Here is a 20,619-nt window from a genome sequence, read left to right on the forward strand (position 1 = left end):
ACGGAAATTTTAGCGCAATTAAAAATTGTCACGTTACGCGAAACGAAAAATTAGCATCAGGTAAGAGGAAAGTAACGAAACTCTCTGTCAAGCTTTGCCTTCGTCAGCAATTACAATAACGAACCAGGTTGTCGTCTCAGCCACCGAACCAGCAGTCAACTAAAGAATCTTTCTCCGAGGCAAAGCCAACACGGGCATCCTTTGATGTGTACGAACGCTCTCGCGAGAACGCGTGGGAAAGAAAATCATCCGGGACTTTTTCCCGCGGCAGGGGTCGGGGGAAGAATTAAAATTCTTCTGCGCCAACGAGCCTGCGACTATGGCAGGGGTGGCGGAACGGCTGTGCTCCCTGGAAGGAACCGCGGAAAGAATTTCTCCGAGATAAGCGGTTGCGCGGGAGGGTTGTGCGAGGAGGCGATGGCTCAGCCAGCCAAGGGGCGAGGGAGGGTGGCCGGGCACCAGCGGGACATTCCGGGAAAAATGATTATACGAAGTTGGAAAAAGTTTTCGCACGAAGAGAGAGAGAGAAAAGGTGGCGACCAGAGGCCGCCGCGTGGAACGCTTCCCCGCAATGTCACGGTTATAGGGTCATTTATCGCCAGATTTTAGACGGAGCTGCGGTTTCTACGAATCGAAATTACCGATTCGACCGCGCCGCGCGGAATTACGGCGCTGTGCGGTTTTACTTTCCTGCGATTGGCAGACACGCGGATAGACTGAAGTCTCGTTTAAGGGAGAAAGAGCAAACTTCCTATGAAATTAGATATTACACCCACGTTGCGATAATATTTGACGCTTTGTATTTTTGCAAGAATAGAAATGAAAGCCAACTTCAATTTTTGCGCGATAGAATTTAATATACAAGGTACTGGTTAGAGCCTAGAATTTAAGAGTAATTAATTTAACAAATTTTGTACAATATCGTAGAAAATTGAAGCGAAATAGTTTCGTTCCTCTACCAAAGCGGTATTGGCGAAGACTAACCGCGGCATATTTATCACACGGAATGATCGCGATAACCAGAAAATTTCAGAGGCGGTGGCGCGTCGTCGCGCATTCCGCTTCTATTCCTGAGGGATTACGGAGATCCGTTAAGCCGTGTTTACATCAGTCCTCCCGAGGCGAATGCAAAAGAAGGCGCACGCGGGAGGGTCGTCTCGATTGGCTTATTTATATTTGTCCCAATCACCGTCGCCAGATTTCAACCTTCCGCCCCGTTTCGTTTTTCTCGCTTGTCTCCGCTTTCTCTTAAGCGGCGGAGCCCACGGAAGGGTGCGACAGGATAACGTGATAAATTGCCGCGCGTCAAAGCCTCCGCGTGCATTCATTTGTACAGCGTTAGCACTGTCATTGGCACCATTGCTCATTTTCCACGGGGAAACGACTCGAGTACCGTCTTCTGCAGGCGTCTTCAAATCGGACGAGCATTTTCATCCTGAGAGCTGACGAGTTATACAGCTCCAAACCCAGTGCCTAGCATTTTCAATCTTTTTACAATATCACGCTAAACCAAAGCTGAAAATAGCGGAGAATTTCGCGTAAAAAAGTATCATTCAAATATCACCCCTCAGCCCAACGAATAATTTCGGATCTCGACTCTTTTCGACACTCCTTTCCACCCTCGCTTCGCCACTCTCCCAAGCCAACGTTCGAAACGGACGAGTGTGTCTGCAGAAGGTGGAGTATTTAGAGATCGAGGTATACCGGACAACCCCCTTGGTGCCGGACGGTGGTCTCGTCGGAGATAATAGGGCCTCGGAAAGTTTTCGAGTTTGCAACTTTCTCCGCCTCGGCGTGCAATCTCCCCTGGTTTACCCTCCCGGCTGTCTCTCCTCCGTCGAACGTAGAGAAATCCTGGCGGACCGTGTCCCTCTCTATTTTTCGCTTTCTCCCCCCTGGTCGCTGGGCTCCCAGGACGACTTGGACGGCGTCTCGCTCGCTCCTGCGGCCAGCCCAGCCTCCTTTACATCCGCGTTGCACGCGGTGCCAAGCCGGTATAAGATATACGATCGCAGATACCGCGAGATTTGTGGTCCGCGAGGGTGTAGCGCGGGTCGCCCACGGCCGAGGGCAGCCCGCTTTCAGGTGGAGATTGCGTTTTGACGTCTGATAGATTCATGGTTATTGGAATCAGCCAAGGCGAGACGGCACTCGCCTCGAGCGCGTTACGCGTAAATCAAGAGACTCCTCAGCGACTTGGACGACGTTTCGAAAGAAACGTACGTGATTTTATTCTGAGGGATAGTTCTCGAAAGAGCCTCAGAGAAGAGAGTAAGACAGTTCTCGTTTTATTTATCGGTGAATCGACGCACGTCGGTTTCTCGGATGGCTGAATTTACAACGAGGAACGTATTGTCGCGAACGAGCCTATCGATTATCGACTTCGTCGCTGGCGAGACGCTCCTCCCTTAGAGCGAAGTCAGAAAGGAGCGTAGAACGAAGGCGGAACTCCTTAGAAATCCTCGGATTCCTCTATGCAGAGTAGACAGAGCGAGACAGACGGGAGGGATTTAATTTGTCGTGTCGAAAGGCACGGTTGATGCAAACCCTCTGATCTCCGCGATCAATCTCCGCCAGTCTTCGTCTCTGCTCCCTGAATGGGTGCCTTTAATCGGCTCGGTTGTGGATAACCATACGTTCGAACGGTAAAAATACGAGCGAACGTTTCTATTGTTCCAGAGTTGAAACGAACTTGGATTATCTGTCTTGCACGCGGTGAATTAGTAGATTTCAAGTAATTTCAGTGTCGCATAGGTCAGATACACTTAACAAACTAACAATTATGCGAAAAATACTAAAAAAAAATCACACAGAGCCGCACTTCAATTTCTAATGATTACAACGAAAAGTTTTCATCGTTAAAAAAATGTCTCGTCGAACCAGCAGCAACAGAACCACTGGCATACCTTCGTTTCTTCGTTCTCCGTTCGCTCCAGTCCTCGAAGGACGTATCTCGCAATCACTCTCCAGAACTGCGGAATGTTTTGCGACATTACTCTCCAGCGAGAACGTTGAGCAAGAGCGACGCGACCGGACGCTTTCCAATCTCCCGGGTTTATTTCTCGGAAAGTTCTTTCACGGTTGCGTCGATGGCCGCGCGTCGGCTGACATTGACGAAGTAGACCCATAGACAGTGTGGGAAACGTCGCTAATGTCGTAACCGAGTGTCATCGCGCACCCTCCGCGTACCATCGGAACTCCAGCGAGGGAAGACGAGAGGGAGGCCGCGTCGAGTAACAACGAAAGGGGACGGCGAGGAGATATATCGTCACTCAGGAAGCTGGAACGGGGGCTCTGATGCCTCGAAGACGGCTGGTTATCTTTCGCCTGTAGCTGCAACGAGCTGGCTTCCTCCTAGAGAAAAGACCTGCCCGCGTTTCGCAAGAATGACAAGTTCCTATCCTTAACGACCGCGTCTTGTACAAGTCTCGCGAGTCTCGCTGTTCTGGCCGTCACGTGAGATAAGCGGGCCTCCTTTGTGATTCGTCGTGCGAAGGTACACGCGATATTGTTTGAGCCCTTTCTTTGAGCGTCTTCTTTTCTTGCCACCGTCCCGACGGAGTTTATAGAACAGCACGCCTGTGTATAATTCGGGAAGTTGCGTTATCGTCGTGTGCATAGTCCTGTTTCAAGTTCGAGTAGCATTGAACTAATTAGTTGTTCGAGATGGTTTCATTGATAATTCCGTTTTGCGTAAAGTCTGCGATGTAGTAAATTCACATCGATACACTCTGCTGACACTGATCGAGGTATTGATAACATCCTTGGACTTCAAATTAAAATAAAAGACAGCAAATATATATCTTTATACCATCGCTATCTCAACTTCTATTTCGTGAAAGAAACTTCCGAAAATAACGATACAATGTCGCAAATGATTAGTGATCAAACACAGAGACCATTTAATTCTCGCATCCAGCCCAGTAACAAACAAGTAGCAATCAAACAAAGAAGGAAGCCAAAGCATATATCCCTGGACTCGCGAATAGTTGACCGAGGAAGCCCCTGGTAATATTTGTACAGGGTAAGAAGGTGTCAGGGGCGACTCGGTGGTGGCAGCCGCTGTCGTTTCCTTCCCGTAGCGTCCCAAAGGGTGAGCGAACGGTTAACTGGGCCGGGGAGTCCCCGAACTATATTCCCTTCCAAATACGAAACCAATCGCAACACCTCCAATGGTCGAACGAACGACCCAGCGGCAATAACGTCGCCGGCCAGAGGGGTCACCGTGTAGAGGGGCAGAGCGGGGCGCAGGCGGATCGGGAGAAGTAGATGATGATTTCAGGATAGAACGGGTCCAAGGATCGAGGGGTCGGTCGTTGCGGAGGCAGCACGCTGGCCACACCGGGGCGGCCTTCCTTTTATTGGCCATAAAAGCAATAATGCGATGCCATACGATACGCGTGCCGACACTGAAGTACGACAAAACGATACAAATGCTTGGAATCCGGTCCCCCCTTCCTTCCTGAACTCGAACCACCGATCTGTGTCGCCTCCTCCCTTCGATACCCTGCGGTCCGATTCTTCCGCTGGCACGTTGGGGCGAGTTTTGTCTCTGATTTCGAGAAGCCTCTGAAACGTCTTGGTCCGAATAGAACTGAAGTTTCGCTGCGGTTCTTATTGAAGGGTTACGTTATGGTTTTATTACGTTGGAATGGAAGGAATCGTCGCGTGTATTTCGTGACGTAAAGATAGTCGAGAATTATTGTTCGACGGGTAATTTCTGAAATTTTCTGTCACTCCAGAGGGGAACGAAGAAATTAAAACGAACGGCTCGCAGCGATAATCGTTCGTTCTCGTCGACGAGCTGCGAAAGCTCATTTCGTGCTGTTTAAAAATCTCATGAAGCCGAGACAAAGGATGAGGCTTGAACGGCGTTCGTTCGGGGGCGAACGCGCGTCGCTTCGCCGTTAAACGGCCCTCGAAGGAGGCAGCGAGCCTGGAGATGGGACGAGGGGCCGGTCGACGAACTAGAGCATCGTGATGACGTCTCAATTCCCTGGGAGTCAGCTTTTAAAAAAGCCGAGGGAGAGATTCTTATCAAAACCTTTCGCCTCGTCCGGCCTAATTTACTTACGCCACCCCCTCTGCAGGCTCTATTTACAAAAGCAAAATTGTCTGCGACCCTAGGCACGAAGGCCTTCTCGCAGACTCAGTTCGAACTCGCATTTGTTCCAGTAACGAGAGCCGATGGTACGTTAAATTTCAGCCTCGTATAAAATAAAGAAGCGATTAACCCTTTTTAATCTCATTTCAAATTAGAAGAGTCAATGGCAGTAATTATATCGCCATATTTTATATACATATCTATACAACTTCTAAAGGAATTTTCGTCCTCGCATTTTGCTCAACTATTTTTTTTCGAACCCCATCCCCGTCGATTTGTCTCATCTCGGAGTCACAGTGAACACGAGTTAATCTCCTCCTGGCTCAAGTTGCCCCCCGTGTCCGGCAGGATATCGAGGCGACGAACGACACCTTGAGCCAAGAGATTACAAGCCGTCCGAATCCTCTTTTCTTGCCCTTCGACGAACCCGCCAGTCTACCTTCGCCCTGACGGTAGTACGCCCTTACATGTGTTCCAGCGCGAGACCGTGCCTATCTCTCGCGAGAACCTGTTACCTTCTTATAGCGTTCTCTCCCTCGTCTTTTCTGCCGGTTACACGGATCACGAGCACACACGAGACGAACGAGCCACCGACGCACGAGCAGGGGGTTGACGCGTGGGTAGGGGCGCCCGGTGAATACATTTAAAACGGGAATGCGATTACTCGCTCGTCGTAGGGGGAGATTTTTGTTGCTCCTTGGGATTTATCGACGGAAATTTGTGCCGTTATGGAGAAGTTTTTCGATGGCTGAAAGAAACGGAGGCTGACGACGACGACGACGCGCACGGTTTTACGTGTCTTGGGCATGACGATTCATTCTGGAAAACCACGGAGACGCAGGAATCGCTATTTAAACGGTAGTCAAGTAAATGACTGGGATGGCAATTTTTATTTTGCATCAAATTGACCCATGGGTGTTAATTACTATTAAAACAAGAATTTTCATTTACTTACTAATTTAGTGGCTATTGGCAATAGAGAACAAGAATATACTTATGTTTATACTTCCCTTCACCCAGCAGTAACGTTCCAAAGTATCAAAGTAACAGGTCTACGGCATACTGTCAGCCCAACGACAAATAGTCACGGTAGGAATAATAAAAACGTCGATTCCACCGTCTTATACTACTCTGCACAGTAGAAAACGGCGATAAAATCGCGACCACGGTTATCAGAATTCAATGGCCGTCGTACGATGCGCAGCGGGGTGAAAAATAGCTCGATTCCTCGCGTTACGACTGACACAGTGTAGAAGCTTGCCGCGATAATGATATTCTACGTTGCGGATGCTTTTACGAGCGATTATCGGCCGCGAAATCCTTTCTAGAAACTGGCAAGCAAGCGGAGACCTCGTCCGAGGAAGCCACGATTTGGCATCGGCGCCGGACCCGCGACGAGCGTAAAGGGAATCGCGCCATCATCGTAAACCGACTAACCGCCCCCTCTCGACCCCTCGAACGGCGGATGGAAGCTGCGAAGGGTGGAGGAGAGGGCTCGAAGCGGCTCTGCGTAAACTATCCGGCAACCGACTCTGATCGCACCCACTTCTCCATCATCCTCTCGTCTCGCTGGAGAAGCCGTTATAGCGGGGAATCTGTATGGAACCAGCCCTTTCTCTCTGTCGCCCTCGAGACGCTTCCTTTCGCCTTCCGGGGATTACGTTCGACGAATTCCTTCTTGAACTCTTTTTGCGCCTTGGGTGTTTCTTCGGGAGAATGGCGAGCTGGTTGTTGGTTCTGTTGTTGCGTGGAACTAGCGGGGGTGCGATGGTTTTGTACAAGGGTGCGGTGGTTGTTCGTAGTTTGAAAATAGAAATATTCAGGGTATCTGTATTTTTTATTTATTTTTCGATTAGGAATACTTTTTTAAATTAATGTAGAAACGATGAGATAAAGTTAATACAAGAAATAAGTTACATTTCGTTTAAAGATAACGACAATCTGTGGATGGATGTATCGAAGCTGTATAGTAGCACACCTTACACGGGAAATATTTCATCCGACGTACCCCTTTCGAGCTTCCCCTCGCGAAGGATCGCTACTTTCCACCTCTTGTTCGAGGACCCTGGCACCTTTGTTCCTTTGGATTTTTCACACGCCCCATTCTCTTTCACCCACTGTCTCTCACCGCACGCCCTTTCGTTTCCCGCCCCATCGTCTTACCCTCCTGACGGCAGTTCTTCAGCCGGGGCGAGGCTAAGACTTTCCTTCAGCTTCCACATATGTTCCACGGGTATCAGCGGTCCCGGTGGGAGGATTTGCAAGTTAAATGGCATAAACGAACGCTCAGAGAGGATGCTCTTTGTCTTTCGTTTTTTATCTGGAAACTTCCAAATCTCCGTGGCTCCGTGTAAAGCATTCGTTGCCATATTTCCTTTGAGTTTCCCTTTTTTTTCAAGTTCGCGATATATATATATATATATATATATATATATATATATATATATATATATATATATAGCATTCTTGAAGTTAGAAACGAAGAATCGAGTAGGGGAGGAATGACGAAGGTGGCGAATTTTTTACCACTTCAGTTTAGTATCAGAGTACGCAATTAGCGTTTAGGTAATTGATCAGTCTTGGTTCCGTGCGGCTTAAATTGAGTTCCAGTGTGGCTGGTGGAATTTGAATTTTTCGACCCGAATTATTTCGTGAATTGCACAAGTTTTGCGCCCTCCCTGGCGCGAGAAGGTACAACGAGGCGCCGGTAATGGCTCCTTCGCGACGCGTGTGCCTACTAATTTATTTCCCTATGAATATCCGAAAAGGCACCCTTTCCTTCCCGCGAAAACCAAGGCTGTTGTCTTCCAGCGCCAGTGGGCGTCGTATGACCGGGACATTAAGACATTGTTCCCGTGATTTACGGTCTGATTTGCATTCACGTGCCAACCGTATATCAAGCATACACTGTGAACTAAGCTTTCTACCGGTTGCGTTGGCCCTTCCCCTGGAATCTACTTTCGCCCGCTCGAAGACGCCCACGAAGGTGTTGGCACTTTAGTGCACCGGGCAAGAGGAAAATATTACGGTTTACGGCGTTGGCTTGCACGCCCATCAAAATGCTAATTACCTTTTACGTCTTACCTAAGGAAATAAGAATGCGCTTCGGGGATGGTAACTTTTCCGCCCGAGCGTTTGAACGCGGTAATACTTTTTCATCGTCCGGCGTATAACTTATTTTAATCGGAAAATTACGTTTTACAATATCTAAACGGCGTTAAACATTTTTCAAAAAAGAATTCCTCTTCCAGCGTGCAGCGTATCGCGAAGTTAAATTTAATATTTAAAGTGCGATACTCGCGGAGTACGGGAATAAACTCTGAAGTACCGATAACAATCGAAGCAACGTCCACTGCTAATCCGTAGCGACGACCGTTAACATCGTCAAGATAAAACACACAAGCTTCGCTCCTCGTGCCCATCCGCAAACATATTTACAGAGAAACCACGAGAGCTAAAAAGTTCCCCAGCCAGCGCGTTTAACGAACTCCACGGGAGCCCCCGAAAAGGCAGACAAATAAAGGAAGCCACCGGCGGACACGAAAAAGAGACAGAGCACACCCGAAGAATATTAGCGTGGCTTGTTTCAAACCCGGCGGAGACACCGGAGCTAACCCGGTTTCCTGCTACGTCTCACACAGATCTCCGTCATCATAACCTCGCACAGGCACACGCGTACACCAGAGCCGTGTACAGCCAACGGACGGAGGGGGCGGGTTGGCTCACGTGCGAACGAGGCATCCTTTGCCAGGAGCTGAACAGCCACTGATGAACTTGAGTCATCGATCATCCAATTAGCCGGGCGATCAATCATCCCGCTGCCATTTGCCCCGAACCTGGCTGGGGCCCTCGAACCGCTGGATGCCTACAACCACGGTCCAGCATCCTTCCAACATAGCCCGACGTGTTCGACCCCAACACGCCGAATCTCTAATCAACCCTTTTCAACGCGTGCAGCTACAGGCGAAACGCTAACCTCTCTCTGCCCACCGACTTCGCCTCGCGGCCTCGGCTCTTCCCTCTCGTTTCGACGATTCCGTCGATCAATATTCGAAGAAATACTGATGCTGCGGCCAGCGTTAATTGTGTTTTATGGAGTGCCGTCTGGCAGCCTGTTCGATTCGATTAAACGACTTCGATGCGAGCGATTCGGACGATCGTTCGATCGGTTTCGATGGTGGCCACTGTGTCAGTGGAATGACTGGTAGGATTGATCGATCAGGCGACTGATGGACTTTACTCTTGAACAATTTCTCTGAACGAAGCTATACAATTTTGCAATTTTTCAAATGTTGCACTACGAGTTTATTAATGAGTAAAATGTTTTCTTAATTAATACTTAGATGGTGGAAATTTAGAGGAGCATTTAAGTGGTATCGTATCGAGCATTTTCACTCGTGTTCCACTGAATCAGACGGGACGTTTTCCAGCGGAACGGTTTCCAAGTTGGCGCGTATCGGTGGCTGGCAACCCCCTCGCGGAATACTTCGATCGCGGCCGTTGGAGAAGAAATGTCAGCAGCCGCGTGGGCGCGGGGCATATTAACGACCCGCGACACGCGACACTGAGCACGTCGATTCGGTGTCTTGGGTTCCGTCTGGAACTGATAGTCCCTTACTCCTCGCGGAGCTTCGTTAACCAGGATGTTAGCACGTTTTCCGCGTAAACGCCGCCCGCGGATCGGTTCACTCGTTCGTTCGTTCGTTCGTTCGTTCACTGCCTCTCGGCTGCCAGACGAGGGGCGTAGGTGTTTGATATATAACTCGATATATCGGATAATAATGCGCGATATGATGCGTGAGTTGTTAATTCGCGCGTCGCGTCCGCTGCACATGACGCCAGCTCACCAGACTCCCGCCTCGACCCACGTATTCTTCGCTTTCTGATCTTTCCGCGTGAATTCACGCCAATGGAGAGATCCAGCCCGTATCTCGCCCCTTTTGCTCCGGCTTTCAGCCGTTGGAACGAACAAAAAAAAGAAGAAAAAAGAGAGAGAGATTACCGACAAATCGACCGCGCCGACGAGCATCTGACCCGGAGGATATCGCGCTCTTCAAAGAGCGATTAAGTTTCGAGGCTACTGGCCAGAAGCGGGAGGAAATGATTTTTTAATGGGAAACTTTGAGGGGTTTCACGTGGCTAAATGGCGGCGACAGGTGTCCATTCGGTCCTGGATCACGATCGGATGGATATTTATGTAGATTCACATTCGTCGTTCGAGCTTTCGCGTGTACGAAACGAGAAAAGTTGAGCTGGTTGATGATTTGTGAAAGTAAGTGAAACCGTCGAACATTTTTCAACTCTCCGTTTACTTGAGAGGTCCCGGCGAAACGCGTGTCTTCGAAAAAGTTTCAACCGCCAGGACTTTCACTCGTTTTGGAGAAAAAGTTTCGTCCCGCGAAACTGAATCGAAAGTTTGATAATGCGAGGATTAATTTACGGAAGTTTTTGTCGTAACCCTTTCCCCTTGTCTAGCGAAGGAGATCATCGATGAGGCTAAGGCAATCCTTTACGTCGGCGCGCCATGTTTAATTTATGTTGATGGATCTTTACATTTCAAATTGGCTACTTAAGCGCCATTATTTTAAAGGCGCGGCAACCTCCGGCGTGCAACGACCTACCCTTCAGGAATTGGTTCCTTCGGCTAACCGCGACGACGCTGTCTGCGCTCTTCTTCTCGATTTATATCTATTTCCATAATTTCCTCTTAGCTGATAATTCGCCACTGCGAGCGGCACGCTCGGCGACCCTCAGTCTTTTAAGTGCCGGATTCGAGACGCTAGTAGAAATAACAGAATGGAGCGTAAATAGTCCCTTCCTAGGGTATCATAATTACAAAAATATATAACTTTTATTTTTCACACATCCCACATATTAATTATACACTGCTCTCCTCAATTTTACCTGAAAATATAGTAAACTGAAGACATATCAGATTTCGCATTTACAGTACTTGCAACCCCACAAACGCTACATTTAATTACAAATACATCTTCGAAACCATTCGTTCACTCGTTGTCTCACAATCGCTATCTTGATCCACAAAACCGTTGGAACCAATTTCAAATCTACAGAAGAAGGTTTCCTCCGTGGACCAATGTAAGGAACAGTATAAAACGCTAAGGAGGAACGAACAGGGTTGGAATCGAGCGCTGTGAAAAATTCCACCGCGTCCAATCTCCTTACAACCGAGTCAGACGCATACACGTACACGCACAGAGGAAATCTCTTCCTAATTCGTCGAAGTTACACTCTTCGACAACGTCGAACAGAGCCCCGTCCTCCCTGTTTCGACGCTGTTGCCGCGCGCGAGGAAGACTCTTTAACGAGTGGAAACACCGTATGCGCCGTGGTACTTAAGTTCTTACGCTTAGGAAAATATTTCGTAGAGCGAGAAACAGGCAACGAGCCGTCTTCCGTCGGTGGATCCAACGGCGGAAGAAGGAAGCGGGCGGAAGAGAGCGGAGGGGTGGCTGCGGACCGCCCGCCAAGCGCTAAGCCGATAGGCCGGGAATCTATGGAGTGGGCTCGGGAACGAAAACCTAAGTGTCGGGCGGAAAACGTCTCTTTAATGCTCTTAACGTCGTCACGCTACTTCCAAGGCTCCTCCTCGCGGCGCTCGCTCGACCGCCCACACAGCGCCGCTTCCTGCCGCGCAGGATAAATACCTGTCAACGTTCAAATTACGTCCCCGCTGCGGAGTTGCTCGCCTCGTTGTTGTTTCCCCGGAACGGATGCACGCCAGTCGAAGGGTTGCCGACGAATCGAAGCCAGACCAGATACCTCCTCGATGGGATTTTGCAGTGGGAATTGGTTCAGCGATTCTTTCTTTTTAAGAATCGCGATGACTTTAAAGGGTTGCGTCCTTTTTTTCTTCTTTATAGACTTTTATTTCTTGTTGTATTCTTTCTTATCATGGTGTTGTGGGATTGGAAGGTTTATGGCGAACACAAACGTAATCGAGTGGAAATTGATATGTCATTTCTACTAAACACATTACTCAGAGTCAGGTATTAACATTTTTTTGAATGCTTATACGTTTATACACGTGATGTAATTTACTATAACTATTGTCCACAAGGGTGTTTAAAATAATTGCCGACTAAAAATTATACGTTACATACATGTGAATCGGTAGAGGAGGCAGAGGACACGCTCGAAGGAACGAACGTTCGACCTTCCTGTCAGCCAGGGCCGGGACAGATTAGACAGGCGAGACGCGGAGGATCGAAGTCCGGCGTTGGTCGTCCCGTGCGTTTTCCTCGGCAAGAAGGAAAGGAGGGTTCAGCGAACGCGTGCAGGCCTTCGACGAGGCAATCCCTCCGCCCTGGTGGTCCGTGTCACTGCGTGCCCCTGACAGCCAGCAATTAACAGCCGCGGACTCTCGCCTCTCGTCGGCGACGCAAACGGTACCGTCGCGCTGGAACGTCGTGCTAGACGCTCCGCTAAATAATTGTCCCCTCCGTCGGGCCGGTTAAGACACCGATTTGCCCCGCGCTCTTGTTTTCCACCTTTCCGCTCGAACACCCCCTCGCTCTGCCGCCAGTTTTCCTATCCCCTCGCAAGCCGTGCTAGCTTCCCCGCGCGCCAGTCAATAGCAGACCTCGATTTCGACCGCCCGTTTCCACGATTATTCGAGATTTATCCCTGCCTCCGCGCCTCCGACACTCTATTTCCCGCCTTCATTATTCCATCCCGGATGGAAGACGGACCGCGCGCTGATCAGTTGGTGTTTAAACGCGACTTAAATTCCGTCGAGCTGTCGAGGCGCGCCAAGGAAGCGCGACACGCGTTTGTTGGATCGTTTTGGGGTGATTTCGTCAGGGTTCAGACAAAGCAATGTAATTAGTGGAACGAGAATCTTTATGCATTCGTAGGGGTGGGTTTAAATATGGCGAAGAGTTCACTAATGCGAACGGACCTATCGATTTCAGAGCGTAACCATTCGGAGGGGAAGCGAGCAGCGAAAGAAGTCGCGGTCCCCGCTGGCGCCATTAATGTAACTGTCGCTACATTGGCTCATCGAATTAAAAAAGCAGCGCCGTCGACTCCGCTCGTTTTCCTTTTCCAGCATGGAGAAGGGGGGTTGAAGCTTGTCCTTATCGATCCATCTCAATTACGGAAGAATCAGGTGGCGTGGCACCGAGAGCGGCAGCCAGCCTGTACGAGGTGTCTCCGACAATGGTGTTTAAGATGATTACCACCCCTGCTCACCCTCCGCTGGGAGTGGGAATATAGCGTGCCTCTGAGCGACGAGAAGAAAAAAAATCGCCGTTGGACAAATGGGATGTTTTATCTTGGCATTACGGCTTTTTATTTGAGCACCGATTACAGGCCGTGGGAGGTCCCGTCCCACTTCTCAAGGGTAAAACAGCCCCCGTTTACCTACCCCTGTCGCGAGATCGGGGTAAAACGATTTGTAGACTCGCGACACGGTCGTCAGGGACTTCTGTTCCGTAAGATTGGGACTTTGATTAAAGGAGGCAAACTTTCGATTTGTGTTCTCATAAATCCTGTAATAATTGGACGATAGCATATCTCTCGTGCATACAAAAGAAAGATATCTACACATGACTCGGAAGCGCTATGTATCAATTATTAACAGAATGGATAAATTCTGATTATAAAGGATTAATTGATTCGATTGTCCTTCTATGAATGGTAAATATCAGGTACGCATAATTTTTACCGCTCTGTTAATGAATCTTCCCTCAAACAATCTAATAATCAACGAGCTTCATCACCGTGGCAACCCACAGGATCTCCCGGCTATCCCATATACTCAGCGGCGAAACGTTCACACCTGGAAGTTACATAACACCCATGCTGGCTTGCGGCGTTTCGATGACGAGGTGAAAAACGAATGGACGAACGAGCGCGGTTCCCAGGCCCTCGCTCGCACGGTCATCCTAACCTCGTTAACCGCTGGTACACCGTTTGTACGGTAATCGTGGTCGAAGGGTGTGAGCGCGCGGCGAAAGAGAGGCGAGCGAGAAAGAAAAACGCGGCGTGGCTCGAGGTGGGAGAGAGAGAGAGAGAGGGCGAGAGGGAAAGGTACACCCATCGTTCTCCACGTCCAGGCCTCTTATGCGCTGTTTAACTTATCCATTTAAAACTCAAACATGCGAAACAATTAATTAGTAATTAACGCTAGCCGGACGCGGCCGAAGGAGCGAAAGAGAAGAAGAACGAAGGGACTGTAGGGCGTTCGCCTCTGGGGTGTCTGCACCCGCCCCCTCCAGAAGAGGGTACACCGGCTGGGCGCAGGAGGCTTCTGCAGAGGCAAGAAACTTTAAAGTTCCGAACTTTAGTTCTGCTGTTAGCTTCTAATTAGCGGACAAACAGTTAACCTCCAGATACAGTCACGTCGCCTGCCCGCTCCCCGCTACAGCTCGAACCTCGTGGAAAGATATTCTAAACCCCTTGTACGCGCGAATTCGTTCGCGATCGTTACCGTGCGCGCTTCCGTCTTGTCTCACGGTGAACAATGAACTCGTAAACATTAGATATCTCGAAAGTTGCCTTGGTTCTTCATCCTGAGGCTCGGTATTCTTTCCTTTTATACGGTTTGCACGAGAAAATTTGGCTTGACCAGAGGAAAATAGGTTCGAACAAATTTCCTCTCATTGACATGCAACCTGTCGCGGCTCGATCTATCCCCGTCTCCGAAATTCAACCCTCCTCTACCACCGCTCGGACAATTACGACCGCAGATTTTAATTTGAAATTCTTGGTTCGTTCGCGGGCGGATAAATCGCCGGTCATTACGCGCGTCCCTCTGCACCCCTTTCTCGCCCTGCTGTCCTTAGCTCTCTGGTCGTCTACCTTCCAGATTGCCTGTCACTCCGCTTTCAAATTGCTCAGACACGGTCCGTAGTACGAGGCGAAGAGCAACAGCGACGGAGAGACGTTTCTCTCTAATGGTCGATCGACCACCGCTCCGCATACGGGTGGAACCGTTGCACGCGAAACGACAAACGCACCCTCGCGGCGTTGCTTTCGCGGCGAAAGGGCACCCGATGGCCGCCTCGCGCTCCATGGCCGTGCAGAGAAACGCGACGGTGGCGGTTAGGTCATTGTTGGCGCGAGGGTTTCAATATGCTTCGACAGTAGTTACGATACCTACCCGCCCGCTCTGGACCAACCATAGATCGGCTGGACGAGGTGGATGCAGAACCGTTCGGGGCAAGAGGGCACAAGGGGTGGTCGGGGTGAAGCCTGGTAGATGGAACAGTGGAAAGAGAGGAGGACTATCGTGCTGCGGTATCGGTCGCCTTGGTTATTTAGGAAACCATATCAAAGTTTGAGTTGGCTGGTTGCCGGCGGTGCGCAACCCTCCCTATCGTGGCCTCCGCTTCTGGACAATGAGATCTCTTCCGGCCTCGTCGAGGTCGCCCTTGACGTTCGTTACCGGACCGAATAACCGGCACCTAGAGCTATGAAAATGCCCCGCTGCATTGAGCCCCCTCTGATGAGGTCGCCGACTAAGAAAAGACGTTATCCGCGACCGATCGGTCGTTCATTATAAACGCTGCAAGGATGCTGGAGAACTCTGTACAGCGGTACAATGATCGCCATCTAGCTGATAGTTGCTGGCGATTGAATGTCTCGCGGTGTTGAGAGTAGATGCGATTTTTAGTTCGAATCTGTGCGTTGAAATCTCTGTGCGAGAGGGTGGTTCTTTCTCTGTATAGTTTTGCTCGAGTAGAGTAAACCGTGGGTCAGAATAAAACCAGTCGAAGTGACAAGTTCCATTCTCACTGGGACAATGTTGGACCAAGGTTCGCGCGAACATTCGTAACAATTAGCAGGAAAAATGTCGCGACGTTGACGCGTTACGACAGCAAGCTGAGACGAGGTAGGGCCATTCCACTGGCAGTTCCCCGCGTTACGATCGCGCGAGTTCTTCGCGAAGGGTCGGGAGATTTAATTAAGGTAGCGGAGAGCGACGGACAGAGAAAGACGAGTCGGTACGTCGTGTAAACCCGAGCTCGTCCGTCGCCCCGTTGTTCCTGTCGTAGCCTCGGGAACGAGCCAAGTCGTTCCTCCTTCTTGCCATTCCAGAAGATCGCTCGAAAACTCGTGAGAACGCTACACACGTCTACGGCGTAGATTCTGTTCGGCCGAGCGTGTGCGTCAAAGTTCGTCAGGCCACCCTGATTCCTGGGAGAGGAACTTTCGTCCGACAGCCCCTGTTTCTCTCTTCTTGTACATTAGAGACCCCGCGCGGGAACAGAGCCATTTCGCCTCGCTGACTTCACCTGCATGCTGATCGTCGAGATATCTCAGCTCTGGTCCCGTTCGCTCGAGCTCTTTTGCACGTATGCGTCTGCGACTCGAACTCTTCAATGCATTCTTCTTACATTTATCTCTCGACGATTCTATTCCTTCTAATGCTCGCGATAAATGGCTTCAAGGTTATCGTATTTCGAAGGAACGGTTCAACTATAGAGAAAGTTAATCATAGATAAGTAACACTGAAATACAATATTATCAATACTTTTGGAACGTTCTCCAAAATTCACTGTCTAGGATATCGACGTGGCAAGTAATGTATTTAAATTTCTCCAGAACGCGTTAGAAATTTTAATGAAACGCTCGCGACCCAATTCTTCGAGCCCGAATTTCGCTGGTCCCAAACCCCGGTCCGTTCCGCATTATTCAGGAAATTCCGTCGGACGAAGGTGTCACAGTTTCGGCTCGCTACGCCGGCATTCATTTCGCTGGTGTCACCAAAAGCCACGGGCCGGCGCTCCCGGAGGGCCGAGCCCGAAAGCAGCCTCGCAGCATCATCTGCTCCGCGGTCGCGGTTTCAGCGTCAATAATTCGCAAAGGCTGCGGGGCAGCCTCTAACCGACTGATTTCACGCATCTGGCGTTTGGTGGTTTAGTCTGGCCTGGTCCGCTTGCAAGCCGGCAGCGACGTCGAAAGACGACGGGCGACGGTTGCTCGTGTGAGAGCGTGGGACACGCTCTCGCTGGGAGCAAGACGATGGAAAGCGGGACGGAGAGGCCACCGATGGAACAGGAAAGAGCGGGCGGGCGTGAACGAAAGAGAAAGAGAGAGAGAGAGAGAGAGAGGGAGAGAGAGTACGGCCAGTCCCTGCCTCGCTGCCGTGGTGGTCCCGTGATCAATATTCCTTACCCCCTTTGCCTTGGCTTGCCCCTCCGGCGCGGTACGGGTGCCCCTTACCTCGTGGAAACCCTCCTTCTACTACCCACACCCACATCCTCCCACCTCCCTACGGGGAGAACCCGGGAGAAACCCCTGGAACCCCTCTCTCGCACCCTCGTCTTAATTAGGAGTCTGAATCTGCGGCGGACACGCGTATAAGGGTAGGTAGGCTGCTGGAGATCGGCAGAGGGTGGAAGGAGGGGCGCGGGTGGTGCGAGTGGGCGAGCGGGTGCTGAGCTCTCCGGGCAATGCCAGACGAACGTCGTGTCCGAAACATTATTCCCAACTTTCGTACGATCGCCGCCGCGTCACGGACGCCGGACGACCCTTTTTATTATGAGCCCGGAAAATAAACACATTCGCGCTTCTTTGCCCCGTTGCCTCAGTCCGTTGCCTTGTCCGTCCCTCGTTCTGGACGAAAGAACTTCGCCTTGCTTGCTTGCCTGCGAGCTCGCCTGCCCGTCCGCTAATTAGCCCGTTGTTCCGCTGCTCTGGATTTAAATACAACTGCGGTTGAAGGGAAACGGCGATAATTCGTCTGTTGATTTTTTTTCTGTATATTCTTCTTCTTTGCGAACTTTCGTATTGATTTTCGTGTTGATTCGATGAAAATTAACGTAGCACTTTTTGGCCAATTTATATTGAATTGACTGAACGAAGAAGAATCGTGCAGTTGTAGATGGTATTGTTGACGTTGCAAAGCGCGATCTTTATTTCCTGCTCCCATTTTAGCTATTTTTCTGTTTACTCGGACGTTTATCTCAACGTGACGGTACAGTTGGTCGAGTTGGACGTAGCTCAGAACCGGTGGGTCACTACACCTAACGAAGCGCATTGAAAAGTTCCGCCGTTCGCCAATTTGCTCCCGACTAATTTCTTCCCACCCCCTTCCATGCTTTCGAAAGTCTCGACCGCAGTTTCTTGCTCGCTTCAACCAGCGTACATTCACGGCCCAACCGACAATCAGTGCCCCTTATTTTTGCTGGACTTCGCGCAAACTTTCTTCGTCAACCGAGAAACACCTGATCGTGAATCGATTTGAAGAAGCTCACTGAACCGGGAGGGCAAGCAGCTTCGATAAAAAAATAGTGGAAATAATTAATTATTTTTTGGAGACAGTCCACTTTTAAAGAAATTGGTTACAGGTCTGTGCACCGTCGTCTGTCGTTCGAATCTCTCGTTCGCGAATGTATTTACATACGTGGTACATACAGCTCGAGTACATAGGGGATAGGTGAGGCTCAGCCGAGAGGATATTGGGGTTAGGCCATTCATTAGATTACGGGAATTCGGTGGTACCCGTTGAGGGGCAGAAGAGAAGATTGGGGGCGAAGATGCGGGGCTGGTTGCACGCTCGGAGACTAACCTGCGTGCATTAGCCGACGTCACGAGAAACGACGATGAGGAAAAGGGTTAAAAAGGCGAGCGTGGTGGACAAGAGGCGGGAAGATTATCCCTTTTCGCGGTTGAGTGACACCGTTGCTCTTGTGTCTTGCATACAGGACGTTCCTTTTGAAAACCCTATATAGTTAACAATTTTTTTTTTAAGGACTTTGTAAAAAGTATAGCAATCATTTTTTTAAGTTTCTGGAGTCGAAGTAGAAACGAGAATCTATTTAAAATTAGTAAATAACAGTTATTTTTATTACATATCTCTTTTTTAAATTATTGTTGTGTGTGTGTGCGAACAAATGACTATTAGAAAGTAATGCTCGTTTCTTTTTTGTTACAGAGTCGACCCTCCCAAGGCGGGACTATCCCCGCCAAATCATGAACAAGGTAAGCGAACAGTTTCAACTCTCCCAGTCGAGCAAATTGATCGATAGTTACGGAATAAAATGCGCGATAGCCGAAATTCGTGTTTACATTTCGTGTCAAACAAGTTAGCAACGTGTTCGACAATTTGTATCGGTCGTCAGCGGAGTATAGCGGGTCAGTTACTAGGCAGAATCGATCCAACACCTTTAATCGGTTTTCATGCGGTATACCTTGATCATTGCGTGTTCGTACTTTCGACGACTATCGTTTCAGTTTTCCGTGTCGAGCAATTAAACATTGCACCACGAGTGATATAATCCTACGTGTGTATAAATTCGATCGTCTTATATTTCCTCAAAGAAGAAGTTCTATACTTAATAATCTATACTTTAATGTAACGTTACTTTACTTTCGTTACTCTGAGCGTCGTTACACGCGGATTCGCGTAAACGCAGATACATTCGCGATCAAGCTATAATATATAGAAAAATATTCATCCAACAAACTTGCCATCTCGCTCTTCGAATGCTCGCCCGCGTCGTTGCACCGCGTAACACGAGCGCAGCGCTAACAGGAGATTAACCGAGAACTTTACGAGTGCATCGTTTCGAAAGTTATCAGAGGATAGCTAAAATCGTAGGGGAAAGTTTTTAACTTCGCTACACGTTTAGAAGTCGCGGTGGTAGTGGCGGTGTGTATAAACCAGCGGGGCGGGGGGACGGTTGGACGAAGTATTTCGCGCCCCTTTGAGCGTGCGCACATTTGCGCGAGCGTTGGCTACGTGTATCTAACCGGAATGTATACGTATAACCCGAGCCTCATTTGTAGGCCCTTTATGCGCCGTCTGCCTTTCCTCATTATGCATTGCACATGAGAAAACTTGCTTGGAATCTCCTCCCGTCCCCGTCCCCTGCCCCGCGACTGTCTGCCTCGCTTTCTTGCCGCCCCCGTTCGACGAAGGTGGGGGTGTTGATCCCTTTCGCCCCCGTCACCCGCCCTCGTTCCATCCACCGCCCTACACCCCTCAGCCGCCACCCTGTTTCACCACTTCTCTATGTGCCCCGACTGGTAGCTCTGCTTCTTTATAAACTTTTAATGACGGCAAAGCCTAATCGAGAGAACGGAGCGAGCGTAGACGGTGCCTCGCCTCGCGAAAGCTATCCAAGAAAATCAACGCTCGGCCTCGATTTTCGATACTCCGATGTCTCGGAGGAAACCGTTCGCCGAGTCCACGGTAATGATTGCTACCGTATCGTTAATTGTCATCGATTATTTCGTACTTGGGAATATTGCCAAGTCTGCTTCTTTTATTTTCGTTCGTATCCTTTCTTCTTGGTTGAATAGTATTTTGCTGATATTGTAAGAAAGTGTACTTGAAGTCTCTTGACCTCGATCTAGATCGTATTCTCCCTATCATCCCTTATCTCTGGTTTAGACTATAGGAGAATCGAAATTGTTTGAAAAATTTGCTGAATTTGAAGAGAGTGAATTTTCCACGGTCCAGATGATCGAGGTAATAGCGCGTAACAGTGATTAGATTCGCAAATATGTACCGTGTGACTGCGAGACGGAAGCTAAGATAC

The 20,619-nt window shown here is 49.5% G+C and overlaps 1 protein-coding gene across 1 annotated transcript in view; it reads left to right on the top strand.

Moving 5' to 3' along the window:
* The window catches only part of LOC143429396 (uncharacterized), a 294,531-nt gene that overhangs the window by 207,037 nt on the left and 66,875 nt on the right, over positions 1 to 20,619 (top strand). Inside the window, exon 4 of the mRNA XM_076905024.1 lies at positions 19,011 to 19,057. Within this exon, the coding sequence (XP_076761139.1) occupies positions 19,011 to 19,057 (47 nt within the window). The remainder of the gene's footprint in view (positions 1 to 19,010; positions 19,058 to 20,619) is intronic.

The sequence above is a fragment of the Xylocopa sonorina genome, chromosome 11 (assembly GCF_050948175.1).
Source record: "Xylocopa sonorina isolate GNS202 chromosome 11, iyXylSono1_principal, whole genome shotgun sequence".
NCBI classification, from domain to species: domain Eukaryota; kingdom Metazoa; phylum Arthropoda; class Insecta; order Hymenoptera; family Apidae; genus Xylocopa; species Xylocopa sonorina.